We start from the raw sequence: 26,330 nt of genomic DNA, 5'->3' as shown, positions 1-26,330 counted from the left end.
CCATCAGAAAGGCAGAACAGGAGAAAGGGACTCTTCCTCAACAAGCACCTAAAACGCAGAATGCTTGGGAAGCAAGTTCATGATCTAGAAGAGTATTTAGAGCCTAAGGACAAGATTTTGATTACTTAATTTCTGGGTATCTGAATTGTTCTAGGACTAAAACAACCAGCCAAGTCTCCCTTCAGAGTAAGGAAAGGGAACACCACTTCTAGAGAACAACCCGTTTTGCTTATCTACAGATGAAACATTTTCTGAAGTTCTTTAACTCTTCATTGATTGTAAAAGACAGTCTAGGATGATTAGTTTTTTGGTTTTGACACCTAACCTTTAGACACTTGAGTTAGGATGGATTTTTCTCTCACCAAAGATATAACTACATCCAGAAGCAGTGCACAAGCTATAATCAGTTTTTGATTTACTTCCTTACTATAGTACTCCAGATGCAGACCAGACTTCCATTGTCCTGATCACTCTACTTACCTACACAAAACAAAATGGCTAAGTTAATCTGAAGAACGTTTAGAGTGGTCATGGAACAAGACAGTTTTTTAATGCTAAATTGTTTGCTAAGCCTAAAGAGGACCAATGAGGTCAAAGAGAAATTATTTTGACAGCCTATCCTGAATACTGCTTAAATATCCTAGGACTCATTCAACATCTTTATATAAAAAGTCCACAGGAGGGTTAATAGACCATCAAACTGATAATAAAAGCATGCAAAAACATGAAGACGGGAGAAAAAGATTAACAAGTTGGGTTGCCATATCACATATTTTAAGTTTTACCCTCCCGTTACCACTGATTCTGTAAAATAGCTTTCTTTGGTGTGGTGTTCCTTCTCACATTTTATAACATAACAGAAGTAAGTATTAAGACTTTAAATATTTTATTGTCAGGCACGCATCAGGAAACATGGAGGCCAACTCTTTGTCCCACTAATGGCTTTTGAAGTCTGCTTTTCTAGCTTCTTAAATAACAATCGCACAAAGAAAAAAATGGGAACATTATCCAATGGAAACAGTATCTCAACTGATTCAAAAATCTGCCAGCAGACTTGTAACTTTAAATCATCCCGACAAATTGAACAGGCTTAGATGTCTCTTTCAGAACAACATAAAAATGAAGACACTATGACTCCACTTCATTAAACAGATAACATATCTACTTAAGACAAACAGAAGAATTATCTCCAAGTATTCACTTACATGTCTTCACCATAAAAAGAAATCTATGATTTGCTTATAAAGCTTTTTTATTTATTTAAGAAATGCTCATGAATGCTAAAGTTGAAAATACTGTATTAACATCACAAAGGTTATTGACTGTTTCCTGTTCTGTAGTCTACATACTGAAGTGACAACCTGGTAGAAATCTCTACTATTTATATTAAGAATATTACCTTGCGTGTAGGCAGCATCATCAGATCCCATACTCAATTTCCGTGCATCACTGATCCTATCCACATGTGCTAAAACAGGGTCAGTAAGATGCTGGATACCCTCTGGTTCAGCATAGTGATCAGGAAGGCTTAGAAGGTTTGTAGGTTCAAAGGTTGGGGACACTACCCCTGGGGAAACTGCAGGGGGCTTATTTGGAGAAACTGTAATTTTAAAAGTATATTTTGTGTTAGGCTGCGTAACCACCACTCGAGGAGAGGTTGCAGTGGTGCTGTTGCCCACTGCTCGACTCTTGGGTGGATGGTGATGAATAAATGCAGGACCCATGCTTACTTGACCAGACATATTCCTAGAAGTGGTAGATACTCCAGGATTTGTCGATATGAAAAGCGTGGGCTGGTTCCGCACAACTTGATCATCTCCTGTTGTGGCATTTGCTGAAATGTAGACCTTAGGCTGACCGCGTGTGATCACTTCATCAGTATTTGGAGGACTGGCCGATATGTAAACAGTGGGTTGACTTCTATTTAATGTCTGGCTGTTGAGGGAAGAGGGAGCAGTGGAGGTGCGAGGGCCAGTTGAACGCAACTTAGAAGAACTGTTTCTTTGTGGTGGTTCAAGTTTGATTTCAATTTGGTTTTTGCGAGGTCCTGTAGATATATTCTGAATGTTGTATTGGCTATGAGCAGAGGATTGCGAGCTACCAGATGAATGAATCATAGGTGCTTGTGGAGTAGTAGGAGAACTTATAGGCATATAGACATGAGAAGTCTGGTGGCCTTGCTGATTGGGCTGCGTTGAGTGTTGCGATGAGGTATGTGGCGTAGTACTGGATGTAGGAAGAGTAGTCCGGGGACTTGGCTGCGAAGGCTGGTAGACTTGCTGAGGGTGCATGGGATTAAACTGAGATGCCCAGCCTGGCTGCTGCTGTGTCTGTCGAGCGGTACCACTAGGAGCTGTGATGTAAGGCCTAATATAGATAGAATTTCCCTGTGGGCTGTTAAGTACAGGAGGAGGTACACCATGTATGTGCAAAGACGTAGGGGTATTGCGACCAGGCTGAATATTTGGGGCTAAAGTTACCATAATGGGGTTGAATCTGGGTGTTTGTTGAGACAAGTTAGATACTCCTTTGCTGCCTAGGTGAAATCCAAGATGCTGCCCTGGATTAGAAGTACTAACTGTATTAGCTATCCCAAAGACATTAAATCCTTGTGGAACCTGCGCAGGTGCTGTCTGTGGTTCCTGCTGAAACAGTTCATTGTTGGACTGACTGGTTTGAAGGTGTCCATCACTAACGCTGTGAGCTAGAGTCCTACTTCCATTCATTCTACTTCCTTCTCTTCCATAGTGATGCACGTTCTGTGACTGCAAATCCAAATTAAGAGATGTCATGTGATTTCGTAGTCCAGGAATCCCAGAATCATCCGAAAAACCTAGGTCTCCTTCACCGTAGAGATACTTTGTGCTCTCCTGAGAGAGAACTGCACAACAGGCATCCAAATTATTGTTATTCTATAAAAGACAGATGAAAGTTTGACATTACTGATAAAATACCATCACAGTTACATATGTATGCATCCATTCATCATTGAAAAATAAACAATGTAGCTTTAGGTAGTTGGCTAGCATAGCTGCTACACATGCACCAGGGGCTTGCATGTGAAGCTTATGATTTTGACAGGAGCGACTCAGTCGCTGGCACTGAGGGCGGAGGTCTGCATTGCTACTGAAGCAATGACAGGGAGATCTTGGACCTTGACAAGCGAACACCTTACAGTATGATACACCTTGGATGAATACTTTTGCTATTCCTTCTCAACTTCACAACAATCTTCAGCAATGACCAAGTCTCTGGCTTGAGGGGGAAAATGACAGAAGGAATGGATTCACGGCACCTGCATGTTACTAGTTAATAACTTAAAAGCAAAAATCAAAATACATGTTTTTTTAAAATGTTTTCCCAAACACTTCAATTCCAGTTATGCATTACCTCCTACTGAAAATGGAAAGTGAATCTTATGCAGAGAAGAAACATGCCGACCCAAGGAATTGTACATGACTTCAGAAGAAATATAAAAATTCAGTTTATAAAAATACAGCAGGATTACTCTTTTGAAAGCTGAAACTATTAATGGAAAACCCAGGGGACATTTGTATTTTCATTTTAAACCACTGCTTGCAAAGCTTTTAAATACTTACATTTGTACAAAATCACTGTATAAAACCTGTAATAGGGTGACTTAGAACAAAAACCACAACCTAGCTAATTCACTTTTTAAGAACATTTCAGAAGCAAACTGCTAATCCCTCTTCTCTTTTCCCACATGTTTCGTAATATTGTACTCAGGTCTTCCCAATTTAGTTTCTGACATAAATGTTTTTAGAAAAGAGTGAACATGCATCAGTGGCATAATTTCTTAATATTGTGCTCTGTTCATATAACTTTTCTTACAGAACTACCCCCTCCCAAGAAATAAAGGTTAATATTTGCAGCCAGAAGAGCATCTATTGAGGCCCAGATGTTATTAAAACTAAATAGGTGTCAAATTCATCCAGCACACAGAAAGTTACTAGAAAGAATGCATATGATCAAGGAAAAAAATTGCATATGCCAAGTAGTAACATTATCAGTTAAAGAATAACACAAGCAAGATAAATTGATCCATGCTACATGCTTTATATCAAGTTATTTTTGTTAAACTAGCAGACAGCAATATCATCCTTCAATGAGGATGAGAGGCCAGAGTGTTGTGCAGACATAGCAAGACTGTCTCTACGTTACAGATTTACAAAAAAAAAAAAAAAAAAAGAAAAAAAGAAAAAAAGACAGACATAACAGAAGTGGGAGAGGGATGACAAGGCTAAACTCCACCCACAAAACCAAAACTATGTGTTCATACAGGCCAGATGCAGTTCTGAATTCTTAAAAAAAAAAAAAAAAAGAAAAAATCCCACAAAAAAACCGAGCCACAAAACCTTTTAAAATAACAGGATTCCCTAAAGGCTATCTAACTAGCCAGTTGTATATAAGGATTGTTGCAGAAAAGTCTTGAGAGATATGAAAACGGGCCAAATTCATGGTATGTATATTGGCTCTAGTTTGGAATAAGCACCAGAGGACAAAGTAATCAAATGAAGTTAGTAGTGAAGAAAGGAATCACACACAGACAGAACAGTGGGTAAGAAAAGATAAAAACAATAGCCTTGTATTTGTTGCAAAGGAGAAAAGGGAGCCAGAAAAGGAAAAAAAAAAAAGATAGGATGCCACAGAAAAACAAGCTAGAAAGATCTTAAAGGCAGATTTTGCATGAACTTAAGTGAATTAAAATTATTAACAGAAAGGCCAAAAATACCAAACCAAAAAGGAGCAGGCCAAGCTTGCAAGGCCCTTACATTCAGCTTGAATGCATTTCTTTGGACAATTTTTTTTTTCTTTTTTATGACTGCATCCAATCAATTCCAAAATTTCAGTGACGTCAATGAGCAAATTGGAGAACTCAAAGGGGAAACGGGGGCACATGGAACCCCTGGCATCTTCTGGCTGGCAGAGGCAGAGTTTCAACCGCTTCTAGCTCTTTATAGATCAGAGAACCGGTTGATGGCAGAACTGAGCATATTCCAGCAAAACAATACCCCTCATCTTAGCTCTGCCCATGTCCCAATTGAGTTTAAAATGTTGGCACCCTGAAAGAGAAAGAAAAAAAAAGAAAGAATAAGAATGTTGGAGGGAAACGAGGAAGCAAGGAGAGGACGTAGACTTGAGGATCAGGTAGTTACAGAATGCTCCAGACACAAAAAAAGAACAAAAGGGGACAATGTCCACAGACTGGGAGCGCTGCAGTGACTCCTTTAAATGAGGAGAAGGGGAGAGCTGAATGCAGAAGGCTTGTTGGGAAGAATGGATGGATGTGAAACTTCTCAGGAACATTCAGTGCTGTCAGCCCAAGAAAGCAATAAAACTTTTTACTCTCTAGTTTACATAGGTTTAAATTTCATCCTATTATATTTTGGTGGTCCTCTGTTTTTAGTATACTAGATATTGTTTAGATATTTCAACAGTGGGCTATTCACCTCAAGACATTTGCATACTCTGCTTATCCTTAAGTTTTTCATTACAAGCATATAAGGTTATAAACCTTCCTTTAAAAACAAGCTGAAAGTGTTTGGCTAAAAAAAAAAAAATTCAAAAGAGTAGGACTGAAGTATCTGTATAGTTTTCCTGCACAATTCACAGTGATCTGAAGGAACTTTCCTTGTTACAAAAGCCTCTTGTCAATATCATGATAAACTGCATAACTGCTTAAACTCTTCCAGGTTCTCTCCTGGGATACCTTCTACTCCCTGGTTCAAAAACCACTTCACCCTGACACATGATGCTTGCCCATCAGGTATTGCGGGGGCAAGGCGAACGCACCATTTCTTATACCCCATAATGTCCTTAAGTACTTATCTCTGGCCTAAACCATAGTTACTGCATTTATCAGAAATGCCTTCTGCTATGCTCAACTACAAGAAGGCAGAACTCAGGATTCCGAGAGTTCCAGCTGTATTGCAAACACATGCAAAAGTACTCTCAAATTCTGCTTTCCAATCTTTACCACCACTCCAAGTACAAAATTCATTGGTTTAAAGAGGCCATGTTAGGCTTCTTTTTTAACAAAAACAAACAAAAAACCCCAGTCTCAAGAGGACTAGCATAGCTAGAAGCTAACTGATTCAGAGAAACCAGAGCTCATGAAATTTCAGAGAATGACCAAGATCACAGGATTTTGTTGGTGACTCTTAGAAGCTCTCAGTTAACAACAAAAAGGTAGCTTTCTAGTGTAACGAATTAGTGTAATAATATTGCACATATAGAACATTAATTACCCTACAGAATTTTTGAAAAATCCTCTTACGAAAGCTGACCTAAAACACTCCCTCAAAATCTAAACCTTTCTCCCATATCTCTGTCAAAGTATGGGATGTAAGGTATCTTTTCTTCACAGTTATAAGGCTCCTTTTTATAAAAAAAAAAAATCCACTATTCGATGTTATGAAGACTGTTGAATCTCTCAAGAGCCAAGCACTAGCTTTTAAATTTATCAAGAATTACAATCAAAAGGTGATTACTGATGCATTCACTCAGTCAAGTCCATTGATCTTGCTCAACAAGCAGTTCTCATATTTGAAGAACAAAACTGTACTTGTAGTACAAGAATGAGATTAGTCTTACAGAGTAGTAACATAAAAATGGCGGTGTACAATCCTGAGAACAAATACAGGCAATTTATAGTCTGGTTCAGTTTCCTCTTCAGCTAAATAATTAGAGAGAAAGGGTTGGGGAAAGCTTGAAACCTCATGAGCCCCAAGCAGAATTTTGCCTTCTTGCAAATCAAAACCAATTCTCTTCAAAACCTGCACTTTTCACATCTTTACTCTAGTATGAATGGAGAGTCATGATGAAGTCTTGAAAATATGACCATTAAATTGGCACAGTCACACTTCTACTCCCAACAATACAAACACTGTGTTTGGATGCATGTGTGTGACTACCTATACATATGTAAGTATACACATACATGTATTTTATAAATAAAATACATATAAAAAAGCAAGACAAACAATTATGATATAAAGAATGTTGCATCATAACCACAGATGTCCTAGCCATAGTCCAGAGACAGCTAGCTTCTGGGAACTCCCGACCGATCTTTTTTCCAATCAAGTTTTGTATACTGATGATCAGTATGAATATTCAGACAATCCTCTTATTATCCAGAGTGCTCAAAAGGTTGAATACCTTAGATAATGAAAAAAATCCAATCAGTATGGATGCTTTGGGATCACTGGAAAATGCAAAGCAAACATGTTTAAGCAACACAGTTAAGTCTATCAGCATTTGTTAACTCTAGGCATTCAGGTGTCCCTATGGTGGGCTTTGGATGGACATGTTAATTTATCTGCTAAAGTAAGTAACGTGATGTTATAGAGCAGAAGTTGATAAAAAATATAGGCATCTAAGTATTCTAATAGTGGCAGTATAGAAAACAGATAGCTGTAGGCAGAAGTTGATGATATGGCAGTCCGTAGCCTTAGCACTAACTGCAGTACCAAACAAAAATGCTTTGTTACTTCCAAGCCCAACAGAAATCCATAGATTAGCAGCATGGACTCCAAAGCTACAACAAAACAAACAAAGCCCATCTGGCAGACAAAGCCCTGGGAAACACTGGGCAGAAGCACACCAGCGCGTCACACCCACTCAGGTCTAACATGGTGGGTGCGAGGGTACAACCCCCTAGCCCTGCCCAATTCAGAGAACTTGGGTGTGCCCACATTACACTCATAGCCTCCCTGCTGCAGGAGATACATAAGGCCACAAGCACTGGCGCTGCAGGCCAAGGGAGCTGGGAACGGAAAGCAGTGGGACCAACTTGCATGCAGGCAAGGGCCCACTAATTACCTTGAAGCCTGACAGAGACCAGGTAGCAAAGTTGCTTCTGGGCCTGCCCTAACCCTTAAAGCAAAAAAGTGCTGCGTTATTTTAGCACTGCCTTAAATTGTCCCTGCTGGACTCAAGTTGGCTTTGCATCCCTCCTTTTGCCACAGTTAGTTTTGGCACTTGAGATGGCCAAAAGGCACAAGCATACTGATTGGCGAGACGATAGTCTCCATGCACACACTGATTTACAGGCTGGTTTACCTTGGGCCACCCCTGATCAGACATGGAAAAAGAGAGGCCAATTTAACACTTAGCTTGCTGTGCAACACAAAGAAATCGGCTGTGTATATTTGTCTCACTCAAAACAGAAAATAGAAAGAAGAAAGGCTACTTTCAAAGGAGACGCCCATAGATAACGCTTAAAATAAGTGACACCACTTATGGTACAGTCATTAACAGAACACTGACCTGTAACATGCATCTGGATACAACACCTTCAGGTACCTCAGGAAACTTCTGTCGCAGGTCATGTAAAACCTGAATATCAATTTGCTGGCTTCCTTGGGCCATTCGTATATTGCCTGATCAGGATTGTTTTTCAACAGGCAGTTTTAGGCCTTAGTAAAGGGAGTACTCATCTCTTCTGTCCCAGCATTTTCTGGAAGAGGAAAGAAAGACTTAAGACACTGAAAGCAGGCACTTTTGATGTAACAAAAAACAACTAAAAAACAACCCCCAAAACAAAACCACACACACACACACAAACCCCCTTTCCAATTAGAAGTCTGTATTTTATGTCAATGTTTTCCCATGTGACATCTCTGGCTAACTAATTGTCCTTCGCACACTCATAACCCTGAAAATTGCCCATTTATAGACACATCTCGGGATCAGTTTCCTTCTATCTTGGTTTTTATATTGACGTTATAAAATATATTAAGAATAAAAAAAATACTTGATTTATCAAAGTATTAAAATTCATTGTTTTAAGAACAGCATTTTTACTTATTTAAAACACAAGTAAACATGAAGAAGTCCACATCAAAAACAGTGTTCATTCAGCTTCTGAGTGTACCTACACTGTTACCTTTACCATCACTGTTATTGTTTACTATCAGGATATTGTGGCTAGAAGTTCAGTGTCTCCAAGTTTCAGGATTTACTAGCAATAGTCTACTTGTTTTTCATCCAACATACTTAAGAAATATTCTGAGATTATGACTAGAAGGAAAGAACCTTATAACAACTCAAGTTTCTTCAACTAATTCTGTTTCACCTTTGAAGGAAATTATGAAGAGTTATGAATAAGATTATATCACAAGCACCCAATCAACACATTTATACAAATTATCTTTCCTAGCCATATGGTATCCATAGACTTTTACCAAGAAGAATTTCTACCAATTAAGTCTGGAAGAATGCATTTATGTGTTAAGCAATGGAACGATATCTTCTTCAAACAAATTAATATTACAAACACATGCGACCATATGGTTCATAAAAAAAAAGTTGTCAACTCCAATGTTCATTTACCTCCTAAGTTAGCAAATCTTATTCAAACATCTCTATCCATTTATTCACTTTCTCCTCCCCTTCTCTACCTGCTTTTCTTTTTTCTTTGCCTCATATTCAACATGCACTATGACCCCACGTGCTGACTCACAGCAACCTGCAGCAGAGAACTGCCTCCAGTACCATGAGGCACCTGTACATGCTGCTCCCTGAATCCCGTCAGCCCAAATTCTTTCCCCACAATCCCACTGGCACACTCACTTTGTAAGTGAGCCTACGTGGTTACGTTTCTGTACTTCTATGCACTAAAAGGAGACTGGTGGCAAGTTAATTGGGGAGCATCGATCACAATTTTCTAGTGTGTTAACACCACTTGCGATTCAAATGCAACGTAGTGCAATGCTATAATGTCTCTTGAGACTGAAAAGATGGAGAAAAACCTGCAAAGAATTGATGGGAAAACACAAAGCACGTGATTTTCAGCAGGGATGACAAGACAGGCATAATACTATTCCAGGACCACTGAACCCACTATATTATGTATTAGTCCTGAACCATTCTATTGCAAGACTTTTTCAACTCCTATGTCTTCTCTGGTCTGAACTGATACAGTTACCAGTCAACTGGTAATTGGCCTGAACCAGAACACCTGCAATAATAGCTGAACAGGATCTGAAATGCAACATATTAACCAGTTCAACTTTCTGCCAACAATTTAAGAATAGCTCTGAAGAAAGAAAGGAAAAAAAAACAAACTAACCCAAAATACACGTTACTCTGGAGACTCCATCTACATGCACTACACATGGGAAAAAACAACTTGCTAGCTAAGAAAATAGTGAAGACAAAGTCCTAAGATGACTGAAAGTCCTGATAATATTCCAGTAAACATCTGCTCATTATTATAGTCCCATAAATCTCATCTTCTCTGATAGAATCACAATACATACTTAATAAAAAATACAAGCAAGAACAGAAATTTTTGTTAGAATATTCAGAGATGCTTTGATAAAACACAGATCACAATCCTACCCACAGTTTTTAGTGTACATAACACAATATTCCACTACTGAAAACAGTACCACAACTGTATGACAAGTACCAGCCAAGACTGCTAGAACTGGAAACTCAGGCTATGGTATTCCTTCTCAGAATACACGCTCTGTTTATCTGACTATGCAAGTTCAGCTTCCCTTCTCTTCACACACTTTATTAATGGAGCCAGAGCAGCCCAGCTCTTCAGGAGATAGGAAGTCTGGTACCCTTCAGACCTGTATGATTAAAACAAAACAAACAAAAAAACCCAACAGAAAACCCCAAACCCAACTACCTGCAAAGAGGTGACCAGTATGAAGATCTGTGAAAACAGCAGGCAAGACAGGATTTTGAGAGCCCTACACAAGTAAAAGTAGAGAGCTAAGTTACAGTATGATTACTGTTTAATTAGGTATATGCCTGCACTAATCCTGCACAAATTTACTCTGCACATACCACGAGTGCTATCTCAAAGGCATACAGAAATATTGAAGACAACTGCTCCATAAGGCGCCCTGCGGCTGCTGCTATCAGTACCCAAGATCACTAGTTTAAAGGTAGCACGGATACGCCTAAAGGAGCAGTGGACGTACTTTAGACTGAAGTTTAGACACACCTAAGAGGCCTCAGAAACTGTAACGCTGGACAAGCAGAGGATCAGAATATCTTGAACAACTCAACTTTGAGCAACTCAAGCTACACATCTGAAGAACAACCATGTTCACAAGCCAACTGAAGCAGCAAATCTTGGCTTACACGACTGAGAAAAATCACCCTGCCCAGAGAGAAACACAAGTAAATACCTCATTTGACACAAAAAGCAATAATTTATTTTCTACCAGAAAAAGCATCAGGCTTTTACTCTGTTATAGAGAAGAGCTAAATATAACATTAGTATGGTTAAAATACAGGATAAGAATTGCGAAAGTTAAAATGAAGTCATGAAGCAGTCTTTAAACACAAATTCAAATACTAGAGAGTTCCATTCTGCTCCCACGCGTTGGCTAGCACAATGTTCAGTATGTACTTACACTGTTAAAACGATGCTAAAGCCTGTTTACATTTACTCGGGTTTAAAGCAAGCAATTCATAAAGGTTTAGGAACAAAGAATACTGTAGGAGTCCCTGAAGTCTTGGAGCAAATGGCTGTTCACTACAGAAGACCCGAAGGAAGAGCTGCGGCTGCAGGCAGAGGCTCTGCACAGGCTTCATCCGGAGCAGAGAGCAGGCCCGTGAGCACAGGGTGCACACGCTCCCCTGGAGGCGCCTTTAGCAGCCACCTGCCCTCGGCCTGGATTAACGGTGATGGGAGATCCCACTCCCAAGGGTTTAAAATACATGCCTGCAGACAGAAAGCGTGAGCTGGGTTGACACTGCTCCGAAATCTTACATTCTTAAACTCTGAAAAAGTCAACTCCGTGGCAGTGGTAGTGCAATTTTAAAAATGAATGAATCCATGCCGCACCCCTGTTATTTCTTCAATGGTTTAGAATGCTAGACAAATCTGAGCAGTGATAAAACACTATTGATCTTACACTTTCTTTTAAGCAACTATTAAGAAAAACACTGTTCAGGGAAAAAACCCAACAAATTAAGCAATTAAATAATTCAGTTGTTTATCAATGATAACTGTACTGCAATGCTTCTCAAATTCCAAGCTGGCAAGACCACAGCAAGTCCAGAAAAAATACAGGAGTCTATTAATTAACAAGAAGGAAACTGGTTTACCTTAGTTCAGTATCAAATGACATTTTTCCACCCCCTTATACTGAGTAGCCCATTAAACTTAATGCTAAATAAATAGCTAACCCCCCCAATCCTCCTAAGACTTCTTAATTTTTTTCCAATTTCTCTAACCTACATTAAAGTAATCCATACCACAATACACTACATCATTATTAGAACAGTAAATTCTATACTTTCCATCTCAAATTCCCTGTATAGTTCTAAAAATTTTGTATTTACTCTTTACATAAATTTCAATCTTTTGGCTGAAATATCAGGTTGCAAAACAGCACCTTCACAGCTCTTACAGCAAAAACTGCATGGAAAAAGATTCATGCATCCACTCTTTTAACAAAAAACACAGAGAACAGATTAAAAAATATTATTTAAAACATTTAAAGCGAGGAGAATGTTTCACATTGTCACCCCAGTGCTTCATTTCAATAAAATACTTTGCATTCTGGCTCATTTTTCTGTAGTCTTGACAAAACACACAATGACCAGAATTTCCATTTATTACTCAAACAGCAAAGTATTATAAAATTACCTTAAAATTCAAAGCAGCGCTGCAGAGAAGCTTTTCTGCATCTTCATGAGGCATAAAATGACTTATGGGGCATCATCCAATGTTTGCAAAATCCAATTATTTGTTGGTAGCATGCATTACTTGGGAGAGTGCTTATTTTTACTTTACTACTGTACTTTTAAGTTTCAGTGGCTTAGCACCAAGAAGATGCATGCAGTTAGCGCAGGAAGAGCTAGAATTAATATCTACTCTATCATTTTACTAAAGTTACTAAGAAATTTTTGTACACATGCATCAAATGTGTCAACATGGTCGAACACGATTATATTTACTGCAGTATGGGAGAAAATAAATGCAATAGGCTCTGCTCTTACTATCTTCATTCACAGAGAAATATACTCAAAGTCCAGTAGGCAGTATATCCGCCACATTCACAAAAAAAAGGTTTTTTTTCCCCTTCGGTTTCAATTACAATAGGTAACTAATATGGCTTTACTGACAATATAACATATGAAAAATGCACTTGTGTCATATGAATATTAAGGTCTCACTCCAATCACCGTTTAAAAAAGAAAAACCTACTGCAGAGCTCAAAGATATTTAAAGATTATTAATAAACTCAAGTTAACCTTAAGGAAGTCTGAAGTGGCAAGCCAGGGGGCCTCATGAGGCCTCTAGTACAGACAGATTAAAAGTTTTTTTTCCCAATTTTTGATGTTGCAAAGGAACTATAAAGAGGACTCAGCATTCATCTTGCTAGAGGAAAGCCTAAAGGAACTGAAAGTTATTTTGACAGATGCATGCCTAAGGAACAGAAATGCAGTGCTGTTGTCAGCCACAGAACTCAGAATCTGGCAGCAGGACATCCAGAATATTGTCAGAAAGTTATATATACCAGTGGAAAAGAAAAGGCACAAATGCAAGAGTGAACAGCCAAGACTGCCAGTAAATAGACTGTAGAAGAAAAAGGTACCAACAGGAGGCAAGGGAAACTGCTGGCAGCAACATTTTGGCTTCATTCAGAGACTCAGGCATAAAGTAAGGGCAATACAGCATTACAGGAGTAAACTAAAAAATCTATTCAAGAAATTATCAGCAGAAACGAAATCCAGCAATGGTGACTCGGAGAAAGAACTCTTCCTAAAATTATTAAAAGCAGAGTTTACTTAAGAAGAAAAAAACTTTTAAATACTGGAGTGCAGTACAACGTAAAGTTATTTTTGTAGTAATGTCCATTTACTAATCCTTTTACATACTGCTTTTAGCTATGTCAAAAAAACCTTCAGTGTGACTTTATACTGTTGAAGAGAGACCTGCACAACAAAGATCCTAGTGCTCACTTATGCCAGAAATACTAAGCAACTGGAAGAATTAATTAGCTGTGTTCTTTTAAAGACTATTGGCAAGATCCCCAGATAGCTTAAAAGGCCTGGCAATTGTAACATGATGGAGCTCCTGCTAAAGCTTTATTCTGTGAAAGCTATTGATACAAAAAGTAAACAATGCGCCATCTCCCAAAGGCTACTCAGAACCATGAGTATGAGACACAAAACAAACTGCTTATCTTGTTTATTAAAAAACCCAAAAGATTTAACGTGAAATATGATTCAGATGCCAAATACTAGGCTGTTATAATGCTGGACCAATAGCTAGTTTAGAAATAAATAAATTTTAAGTCTCCTTTCTTCTGACAGAGCACATGTTCAACATCAACAGAGCAGAGACAATTCTTCAATACAAATCTTAAGCTTAATATCACATTGACTTTTTACAAAACACTTATAATGCAAGTGTTCTTCAGAGTAAACTCTGCCAAAACTGATTTTATGAAATAATTATACCTAACAAAATCTAAAACAAAGAATGACTGACAGTCTAGAACGTTATCTGCATTTCTTGTTCATCATTAATCTTTTCTTACCGCAACTTCACATACAGTCCATGCCATAAGAAATATCAAAAGTAATCGTGCAAATATTAGCATAACTGCTGTATTGAACAATTCCAGTTGAACTTAGGATGCACTCATAATGACTGAAGTCCCATTTATGGTCAGCTACCACTCTGGAAACAGCCTTTGAGAGTTCAAGAGAACAGCTTTTGGAAATATGCAGAACATTGCAACAGTGAACGGCATGCCCTTCATCTTCCCCAATATCAAATGAATGAAACCTTTGTATCTGCCTTTATACTTCAGCTATATCTAATAAGTAAATTGCTCATGCTTTTCTGTAGTTTTAATCTGATCACATCTTATCTGTGTTTTACTCACATGGCTAAAAATACTATAGAAGTAATCCATCTAAACGCTTGTTTTAGAAACCTGGCTGTAAATACTTATTAAAAAGGTGCTGTGGGTGCAGAAACAAGACGACATTTCCTTGTAGCATTAATGGTGCAGATTATAGATCTTGTGCATAAGAAGATTGCTGTAATGACAGCAAATTAGATGCAACAAGTTGCAATGCAAGACCAGCAGAGGTTGCTAAAGTGCCTGTTGATATAGCAGCCAAGGGGTTTCTGGCATTTCTTTTGCTGGATCCAAGCATTGCAGAAAGACAGCAGAAATGAATAAGCGATTGTAAAGACAACTGAAAAAACCCCCACCCAAACTCCAAAACAAAAGAACCCCAACCACCCAACCCCTCTATACTTACCTTAGGTTCCTTCAGCAGGACTAAGTAGCTTCCTAATTCTCCCAAACTATTCACCTATCCACTGGATAGTTCAAAAAAGGAAAACCGTCTTCTCCTCTCCCCACTCCATGCTTTCTTGAGCAGTACCTTCCCCATATATTTAGCTACTTTTTTCCTGTTATCTTATCCGAACACCTATCCAAGCACCAGGTCAACAAATATTAAAATAAATCAAAAGGTCCACTCCTATGGACCCTGCTTTTCAGCCAGACCTCAATTCTGACTTACCACTTCAAGTTGCTAATTCAACTGCAGGCCCACCACTTTCCATTGAGGATTTCCTTACACTGAACAGCTTGAATTATGAAGTATGGCTGATACAGATATTGCTAGCATTTCTTTCAGCTTTCTTTCAAGAATATAATGATGTCTCTGGTCTATAATTAAGACTGGTAATCACATTATAAGCTTATGAATCTCTATCCACAAAACATACCTCCCAAGCGGGATCTCATTCCTCTGGCAGTAAGAAGCATTGCCAGTTTATACTTACTTGTTATATGTCAACACTCTCCCTTAGAAGTAGGTTGGGGTATATTTTTGTATCCCTGTTGCTTGCGGGGAGGAAGGGGGGGAAATCGGACTGTAAGTGCAATATTCTCCTCTTACAACCTGCCTCTCCAACCTCTAACATACTGATTTCCACACCTATTAGTCCTTCCTTTCCTTCCTCACCTACATCTGCAAGTCCTTGTTAAACGTGGGACTAGAAACTCCCAGTCAATGTGCCTAGCAAATGGAGGAAATTAAAAAAAAAAAAAAAATCCAGAGATACCACTTCATGTAAGGCCAACTTTCCTTAAAGAAATAGGTTCCTAGCTTCAGGGAGGACTTCACAGTTTTAACTATAAAACTGACAACTTGCAGGCAGGAAAAAAGAAAAAACCCAAGAATAATCAAACCAAAATTGTATGATTCTCTGAGAAGCTACCATACAAAATACATTTAGAAATTAAACAGCAAAAGATAATGAAATAGCCTCCCCCCCATCTAACCCTAATACGGTTTTTCTGAATGCTTACAGGAAGTACAATATCAGGTGGCCTGAACACACACTTTTTTCTTAAAATTAAAATTTAGAGTAATTTTGAAAGGGAGAAAATATAGAAACAAGAACATTCCACCACAGCGTCCCATATTCTCTCTGCAAAAGAGATTAAGAAGTGAAATGATAGAATATAAAAGCTTACACTAACATCACTAATACTTTAAATGCATATTTTTAAAGAAAGAGTGTGCGAGAACTAGATGATGGAAACAGGATTATTAAATATTCCTAGCAGAATTTAATTTGTTTAATACATTACCCAGCTTTTCCATGGCTATTTTGAACCAATTCAACAGTCCTTCAACAGTATCTCTACTTAAAAAACAGAATAATCTTATCAAAACCGCAAGTTATCCTCTATTCACTACCATTCACCTCAAAAAAAAAAAAAAAAATTCAGCTCATCACAATTAGTTTCTGGTCTCATCCTCAACCTACTAAACAGTGATACTTCTATTTAATTATTTGCCAGATCTCTACTCTGTACTATTCTGAATCCAAACAAGAATATGAGAGAGGATATAAACCTGATTTCATCACATGACCATAAAACTGAAAAAAAATCAGAACTACAAATAAGCATGACTACGAGTTCTCCCCCAAACACACTACTGGACTGGATTACACCAAAAGACTACTATTAAATAATTAATGATGAGCAACATCAGAGCAAGACGGTAAACTGCAACAGTTCAAAGAAATAATCTGTTCCTATGGAAAAATGTATTTTAAGTGACCATACCTGGAAGCGATTCATACCTTGAAGCCCAAGTTGGTATTTTTTCTTCCTCCAAATTCATTACAAATACTCATTTCCAGAAATAAACTTTCATTTAACACATTTCATAATGTCTTTTTAACTCCTGGCCAGAATAAGAATAATGGGTCCTACAGCAAAAGTATGCACATATAAAACATTTAAAGGGATTTAATCTGTCAGGTATTTCCTTGGAAACTATGAGCACTTATACAACTTCGTTTTCAAAGAAAATTAGTTAGTTGGGGTTGTACTTTTTTCATGTTGTACAAATAAATTAGGGTTTTGTTTTGTTTTTAATCGTGAATTATTTTAATTGTTGCTAAGTCAGCCATGCTAACATGCACATTAAGGGATTCCATTAACGGATTTTACATAAGCTGGGTTTGGTTCCCCCTCCCCCCTTAGCAAATGAAGTAAAAACAAGGCCGCCTTCCTTTACTGTGGGCCATTCTGTGGATTCTACCAAAGCATAGCTGACTTTTTTCCATAGCTCAGCAATATGTTAGCAAACTTCATACATGAGCACCTTAAAAATGAGGTTTCTCAGATCACTATAATGGAGTATGGTTTCACTAAAGAAAAATCTATCACAACAGTTGTCAAGCTCACCTCAAGCTATTGTTATAGCTTGTTTGAAATTTGACCTGTATTCTCTGCACAGCATGTTAACAACAGAAATCTGGATCTGAAAGCTTTGAAATTTGTAAAAAGGGTTTAAAATCATTTTTACTAGAGATGAAGTACAGGTGAGGAAAGAAAAGCATCTCTAAGACGGCCGAGAAGGCATTTTGCGTTCTTTCTACACTTATTCTCAAGGGCACGCCCAACCGTTTAAGAGCAATACTTCTCCTGTGCTCTCCTGTCCACACAGTTCTTCCAAAACCGCTAAAAGCTTTGCATCACAAGTTAACCTTCTGGTTAAGAAGGGAACATAGCAGCCCCCACCGAATCAAATTAATCTCACCAAGCTGAAATGAAAAGGTCACAAGGAGAAAACCTAAGCATGCTATTTTTCTTCAGTTTTATTTCCTGATAAATACAGTGAAAATGCAATTAATTGCTATCAAATAACCAATGATCTGTTAGGTATTCACATGAATCTGAAAACAGAGGCTCTACCCATTAAGTTACACTGGGAATATATGTGAAGATAAAAATCAAAATGACTGAATGCCATGTGTACCTTAAATACAGTACTTGATGAAACTCAAACTTTAAAATCTCAGAATCTTATAAATTTATCTTGATGAAGCATTTTCTCCACCTCAGAAGCAACCATATGTTTTGCATAGGTCTTGCAGCACCTGTTTCATGGCAACTGTAGGCTGTCATATGGAAATGAAATAGACAAAGTAAAAATTGCATGACATAACACAGGGTATTTTTGTTTATTAATGAACTCCATAGTAACTCTAAATTCTGCCCATTTTAAGATTCTAGTCTTAGCATCCTTCATGTTAATTTTAGTCAGGTAAATCAATTCTTTCTACCTTTAAGCAGACTTATTCCCTTCTTTTCTATACATCTACCTATTTGCTTCCCAATGAAAAATCCATAATTAATTCAGAGGAAGTTCAAGTAGCAAGTATTAATCTTCACATCCCCCCCTGTGATTGTATATGGTTTCTTCCACAGATTAACAATATGAGAAAGCTGCAAAGTATATTCCACATTTTTTTTCCTTCTGCACTCTCAAGTTTCTACTATGGCCGCAACATAAAGCTTTCATAAAGATAATCTTCTATGAACTTCCTGGAGTCTACTGTCAAATGTAGGTATTGCTATTTTGAAGAGTATGCATTATTTCTAGTGCAATTGTTCTAAGAACTGGAGGAAGAGAAAAAAACTTAAACAAAAAAATGCCAATTGGAAAAAGAGGCAGGAATACACACACCTATTTTACCAGGCTTTATTAAAAAATAGTTTGAAAACAACAACATAATCCACACAGATGCAATATTTGCTTAATTAAGCTTGTTATTTTTTCTCTCGTTTTCAACTCACTTGACTAGATTTCCTTTAAAATCTGTTTTTGCTTGATGACTGACAAATAGAAAGAAACTCAAAGCCTTCCTAAAAAGAAGTGATGATTTTAAACAACCAGTTTAAATCTAACTAGATGCTATAATCTCTTACAGATTCTCTGATGACAGTGTGCACTAATATAAGAACCTAAGAAATATCCCACTGAGTCAGACGAACAAACATTTTAGCTCAGTATTGTCTGCAACGGGGGCAACAAAAAATGATCTGCAGGAAGAACAGGTAAGCCCGAGCCTTTTTGTAGTATATTCCTCTCATTCTCTCAGTATATACAACTGTGTGATTAAGGAAATTAGAGAGTAGATCCCCATCTATTCTCTTTACAGACCTGTTGACAACGTATTCATCAAATTCCTTTTCTTAACCTGCTGAAATCATCTGCCTCCACAATACCTTGTGGGAAAGGATTCCAGAAATTTACTCCTCTGTGCATTTTAAAATAATAATAATAATAATCATCAACCAAGTATCTTCCTCAGACTCCTTCCAACTAGTTGTCCTATAAGCTTTAAGTACTACATAGTTCTAAGGTTGCAAGATTTGGTGAGTAACAGCTCTGCATTCACCACCTTCATGAACTTGTAAGCTTCAGTCATAAATCCTCCTATAACCTTCACGTCGCCAAACTTCGAAGTCTGTCTTTTAAGTCCCTCCTTGAAAGGCAAGAGCTGTCACCTTGATTAAAAAAAAAAAAAAAAAAAAAAAAAAAAAAAGAGAAAAGTCTTCTTGCTACCTTCTGTAATAAAAATATATCCTTCCTGAAACACGAGGACCATAGCACCCAGTACTCAAGAGGAGGGCTTGCCAGGGCTTTACATAGGAACAAAAAGACACTACTTCTCATGTCCTCAGTATCTTTCTGATGATGCCCAACACCCCTGCAGGCTTTTCTGGCTGCTGCTGAACACTGAGCCAATAGTTTCAGGTAACTGCCACGAATCCAGGATCTCTCTTTTCTGAATTGTAGTAAGAGCTCTGAATATAGTACCTATAAGCATCACCAGGCCTATTACACACCACAAGGTTGCATGCTGGAACTTTAATCACCTATTCCTACCCCTCGCTCCCACCTGTGCTTTTCCTTCTCCATATTTAGTTCCCTAAACATCATTAGCTGTGAAAGTCTAAAACATTTTCCAGTGTTTTACTACCTCCTAGTTTGTTGAGTAGGAGATAGCTTGGTAAAACCTGCAACAGAAAGAACAGTCAGAGTCATAGTCAACAAAGTCCTTAGTACCTCAAAGTCAGAAAAGTGTTAAGCTTGTGGTACAAAGCCTGTTCTACATGCTGGTTTTTACCACAATCACAAGTAGGGTAACAGGCACCCGAAAGTGTTAGTTTGTTTATTTCTGTCCCCTGCTTTCATGAATTTTAATCACTACTCTACTCACAGAGCAATTCTAAAAAGACCTGGCTCCAGAACCATTTGTAAAGTTCCAGTTTTTATATCTGGCTTCAGTCCAAATCAGATCAAAGTCTTCCTTGAAGAAGTTGCCTCCTAAAAAGCTGTAGATGTTCAGGGAACTTGCCAGTAGCCTACTGCCAACAGCAGCAATAAAACGGACATGAATGACAAGTTCATTCAATAGCTTCAGGAACCTCTACAATAGTTGACTCTGGGCCAAAGGGGACTACCCTGTAGCCTAAGTACACAGAAGCCCATCTCAAAACCTCTTGGCTCCAAACACCCTCTCAATAGTATGAAACCACACTCCAATTAGACCTGGAGCTGCAGCGCTTTCAGACTTCTGGCTCCACCACTGCAAAGCACAGTCCAGCACGACTGGCTGCTTCAGAGCTGCCACTCTGAACTCTAGAGTCACCAGTCCCATGGTAGTTTCACTGAATACAGGTAAGATTCAGCTTACGCTTGCTAAGCCCATATTTCATTTAAAAGTCTTCACCTAAATGAAACAGATATCTAATGAAACAAGAATCACAATTTCTAGGAAGCCATAACCCTAGATATTTTGCGGTACTTTTTGAGAGTGATTTCCCAGTTTAAAAACAAAACAAGAGAGCACACAAACTAGATATCAAACCTTTCAGAAGAGACTGATGCACACAATTACTATCTGAAGAGCCATCACGCAACACCGCTATAAAGGAGGCGGCACATAGGAAGAGCATGATGCTTTTTGCTCTTAAAGGGTCACACGACCAGGAATATCTCAGGCTTCCTCAATGTAAAGCTCTCCAAAATTAAACAATTTATTTTTAGGAGATAGAACTATGACTTATCAGAGAAATAAATCTAGATGGAAACAGTTTGAAATGGGATTTTAAAATGCACAAAGATAATCAAATCCACACTGAAATATTTAGGTAAAGAACAATCGCTGGGTTTCATACTGAGGAGCCAACAGATTCTGTGAAACACTGTATTTACGCCTTAACATACAATCATTGTAGAGATCACCCTTTATTACCGCATTGCTACAAAGTTTCTCAGAAATCAAAGTTATGTGTAGCGTGCTGTTACTTCGCATAGCTCTCATTCTAAAGAGAACAGCAAGGAGTGTCATCACTTCAATTCAGAACTAAATAATACTGTTACTACACCCTTCTCAGTGGGAAGACTGTATCAGAGAGGCAGTTCAAACCCAACTGGTTTGAAACTGAAATAACTGTCAGATTTATCCATGAAAACAGTTTTGGGAAAAAAAATCTTCAATTTCATAACTGAAACTACATTACTGTTTTTCCTGTATTGCCAATTCAAAGATGAAAGAACGCAAAAGACTGAAGAAGTGCTAAGTTATATGCACGATATATAATGCTTTTGCTCTCATTTATGGTGACCTACAATTGTTGGATATAAAATTATCCCATTGTCACATTTCCACAACAGTGAAAAGTCTGGGAGTGAACTTTGTGCCCTTTTAATATGTTCCTGCTGACAGTATCACCATATTTCTTCACAATTCATATAAGAACATACAAGACAAGCCCTGTTGTGCCATGTTTTAGCCACCTGCCTGGTAGTTCCATTTCTGATATGTATTTTGGGTTATTCAGTTCATAGCAGGAAGCTCTGGACAGCCTCCGTACCAAGGCAAATATCTGAACTTCAGCAGTTCAATACAGAAGTCAGCCACAGCATTACAAATCTCAAAGCTTCCATTATGTAAGCCAATCTTACAGTGGTTTTGCTTACAACTAGATTGGTATTTGAAAGACTTCCTTCTGTGCTTCATACCAATACTAAAGCAAGTACCCCTAAAAAATGCTAAGTTCCATTATCCTAAAACCGTAATCCAGAAATGAAGCTAATCAGAGATGAAGGGGCATGACAGCATTTTTAGGGGCAACATTCCAGAATCAAAATATCTCAATAATTGCCCATACCTACAAACAACTCTGAAGAAGGGGTAATGGTTTTAAACTAGAAGAGGATACATTTAGATTGCACCTAAGGAAGAAATTCTTTATGATGAAGGTGGTGAGACACTGGAACATGTTGCCCATCCAACCTGTGCACTTCCAATGAGAGGCACCCACAGGTTGGATAGGGCTTTGAGCAAGCTGATCCTGTGAAAGATGTCCCTGCCCACAGCAGGGGGGCTTGGACTAGATGATCTTTAAAGGCCCATTCAGACCTAAACCATTCTATCAATCTATCAGTGACATCCAAACCAAAGATAACTGCAACTCATTTTAACTGCATCAAAACCCAATGCATTAAGTAATGCCTTAAGAATTTTTTTCCCTACAATTAGATGATGTTGCTGAAGTCAGGCTGTATAGCAAGTTGTATGCATACAATTATGTTAGAAAAACATACTCACAAAAATCCTAGTAGTAAACAGGGTACGTCAATTGGTTTTTTTATTCACATTCTATGCTGTGTCTTTCTAATCCATGCGTTACATTTTTCCTTAGAGGAAAGAAACGGCTTGCTTATAATATTGGCCTAAAATGTTGTTACAGCACACCTACTGTACCAACAATGAGATTTTCTGAAACAAAAAAGCTCACACCAATTATTTTAAAAAATTAAGACGAAGCACTCTTGCTGCTTTGACCGAAAACATTTATGGAAAAATCATAAGCTATTTGCATCTCTGTCTTAGGCACACACAATGTACAGGCTATTTCCTGGTTTTATGAGGAAGTTTTTCTAATTATTTCCCTGATTTCATTAAGTGAGTCTCCATTTTTTTGCTTTTTAACTTAAACTCCTATTTCCTTAGATGTGCAATCCCAGTCTAGACAGTGACTCACTTTGGCACAAACTGGGCACTGCAACATGGCCCAGCAAGACAGTGGTGTCCACTGTCAGGAAACAAAGATACAAGAAGCAAAGATCTGAAAGTCCTACTCTAACAAAACCTGGTCTCATCTTTAAGAAACTGACGTAGCCAGCATGGGACTGAGGGCAAGGGAAGGAGGGAGAAAAGCCAAGCTGCAACATATAAAATGTATTTTCACTGACCTCCAAAATATAGGCTATGATTTATCCCCTTCTTTCACATCTCACTGCCTCTTCCCCTCCTTGCCCCCCCCCCCCCTTTTGTTATATCTCAAATGTTTATATGACTACAGAAAGAAACAAAGGTGAACACACGTTTCAAGTTCAGGACTAGTTGCACCTTTGACACTCTCTCTAGTTCTTTAAAATTCAAATCAAAACTACATGTTCTTATTTGGAAAATGTTCACCTTTGGCAAGTATGGTCTTTTTTTTTTTTTTTTTCCCCTGGTCCCTTTAGGTCTCTTGAATCTGATTAAACCAGGTAAGTAGGTAACTTTAGCTGTGGTTTAGACAAGCAGATGAAACAAATTCAGAAGGTGTTAGTACAGTCCCAGGAGTTACCAATAAGAGCGGCAAGTGGTTGTCTAAAGGCTGACAGTTCAATCCTCTTACTGAGGATGAAACACAAGGGTAACTATAAGGGTATAAGGGAATATAAAGGATATAAGGCTAACTCTTGCCATAAGCAGAAGCTGGAGAAGCAAAAATGCTAGGTCTGGAAAACTGATTTGGAGGGAACTACCACCTCTGCTCTAAGATTTACAAGATTCTTGTTTTCTTTGTAATGTTCTCAGAATAGTCAACCAGTCAGAGATCTCTCCATCCTTCATTTATTCTACTGCTCTAAGGGCTGTTACTACTGCAGCAAGGGTAACACTAATGCTAATGCTTTTGAATGCAGTTGTCATGGCACAGTGCCAAAATCTCCTCAAGCCATACAATTAGGAGGGAAACTTAGTTTACTAAGTTTCTAACTCAGCCAATGAGATGCAATACCATTTCTCAGGGCAAGCAAGAGAGGTCTCTAGCTTGAGGAATTCTCATTACCAAATTTTAAAAATGAGCTTCTGACAATAGGTATATTAGAACAATAAAAAGAAAGTATTTAAAGTTCTCATTTCCTGTTACAATAAGGCTACTATGAACAATAAAATTGCTATGAAGAATATTCCTGCTGGGTCTTTGCCCTCGCAGTCATGTTACGTACTGCTCATCATATTCTACAAATGAAAGTCAGACCAACGCAATAACTGAATAAAAGGCCTCAAAAAAGCACGAATGTATGGAAGGCAAATTAAATCTAGTTGTGATACTCTGTGTTACTTTATAAATTTAAGGGTGGTTCAGTCATATCATGACAGCCAAGCTCCAGAAATAGTACCTACTTTAAATATATCTTGCTTTTAATTATTCTTTATTTGTATCTTAAATTGGTGTGTAGTGTTCAACAGTTAATACATCTACCGCAGAGCAGACTACATTAATGGTGACTTAAGTCAGTAAAGACTTTAAATACACATCCACTTAAATAACATTACTGGGGGGGGGGGGAGGAATCAAGCACTGGGAAGTTAAGAAGAGTAAAAAAATTAGTAACATCACAATTAAGCCATATGACGTGTATTTGCACGCACATCTCTCAAGTCCTGCCTAACATCATGCAATAACTCCACAGTAATGCCAGGAATAGAATTGCACACTCTGATTTTAACATTTTGGAACGCAACCAAAGAGACAATTTCTCTCTTCTTATCATACTCCAGCTCATTCATCATCTTTCTTTTGTATTTCACTAGGCAAAACACTACACTTCTGAACTATGATATCTTCCAAATAGTCTTATCAAAGCAGTCTCTTTGCTGATCTCATTTTAAAACATAGCAGCAATTCTAACTTGTGAAACAACAAGAATTTTCCAGGTCATAGGGTCAAAATCTCTGATTCCCCATATGCTAAGCAGGCACTTAAGAGAAGAATACTAACATTTTGCAAAAATTTATAGCAAGGGCTCTCATATCTGTGGCAGTCATACAACCAGGAACTGTCAGCACTGGTATGCAACGTGCACAAAAAAACCCCGTTCAGCTCTCTGAAGCCACATTCATGAAGCATTTCACTGTGATTCACAGACTACTTTGAGAATGCCTGGTTTATACAAAACATCACTCAAAAGAAAAGTGTTGGAAGCGAAAAATTCCTGAGTAGTACTACTAGCTTTAGAGGGGTTATCTGCTTAGAGAAAAGCAGAGAGATATCGAGGATAGCTTGAGCAACAGTATTTTAAGCAAGTCTGTAAGCTATTACAAGTTACAAACTGCATGATTTAGAAGCAAAGTAAATCAATCACATATCACCTTCAGTGTTCTTTCCTATACAGTATAAACAGTTACCTGTATGTAAAACCGTACGTTATACGCCACATACAAGTGTAGTTTGACGCTCTGGTGGTGGAATTTGTGATCCCATTTACATGAAAGCCATTGCTCAAAGCATTAAAACGGATCATCACCAACCCATAGCTGTGTTTGGACTGCTAGTGCACTGCACTAGCAGAGGAAGGACCAAGCTGCTTTGCTTCCTCCTAGTAGTCACATATAGTCAATGACACCACACAACTTCCTCCTAGTAGTCAAGTATAGTACGAAATACTAGTATCAAAATCATTCATATGTGTAATTTAAGTAGATTTATACCAGGCATGGCATGATGGTTAGGGCAAGAGGCATTTAGGACAGTCTGAGGTCCAGGTTCTCTCAAGGGTAAGATCCTGCTCTTCTCTCCATTAGTACCTGGCCTGGCACTTCCCCTTTCTCCCTACAAGCAAGCACTTGTATGAGAAAATTAGATCACTTATTCAGAATACATCTTAGACTACTTAGTAATCCCCTTTTTTTTGGGCTACGTTAA

At 38.1% G+C, this 26,330-nt stretch overlaps 1 protein-coding gene across 3 annotated transcripts in view; it reads right to left on the bottom strand.

Annotated features, from left to right (window-relative positions):
* TAB2 (TGF-beta activated kinase 1 (MAP3K7) binding protein 2) overlaps positions 1-26,330 on the bottom strand; it is a 68,939-nt gene that overhangs the window by 12,436 nt on the left and 30,173 nt on the right. For 2 of the 3 annotated variants that reach the window (XM_082307425.1, XM_082307426.1), the window contains exons 2-3: positions 8,293-8,482; positions 1,400-2,912 (exon numbers count right to left, since the gene is read on the bottom strand). In XM_082307425.1, the coding sequence (XP_082163551.1) occupies positions 1,400-2,912; positions 8,293-8,394 (1,615 nt within the window). In that variant the 5' untranslated portion in view covers positions 8,395-8,482. Of the gene's footprint in view, positions 1-1,399; positions 2,913-4,793; positions 4,929-8,292; positions 8,483-26,330 lie in introns of those variants that run through there. The other variant, XM_082307427.1, reaches the window with a different exon arrangement.

Source organism: Platalea leucorodia, assembly GCF_965183815.1.
Source record: "Platalea leucorodia genome assembly, chromosome: 3".
Classification (NCBI taxonomy): Eukaryota; Metazoa; Chordata; class Aves; order Pelecaniformes; family Threskiornithidae; genus Platalea; species Platalea leucorodia.
The sequence above is the reverse complement of the archived record's forward strand: the minus strand, read 5'-3'. Positions and strand labels throughout refer to the sequence as shown.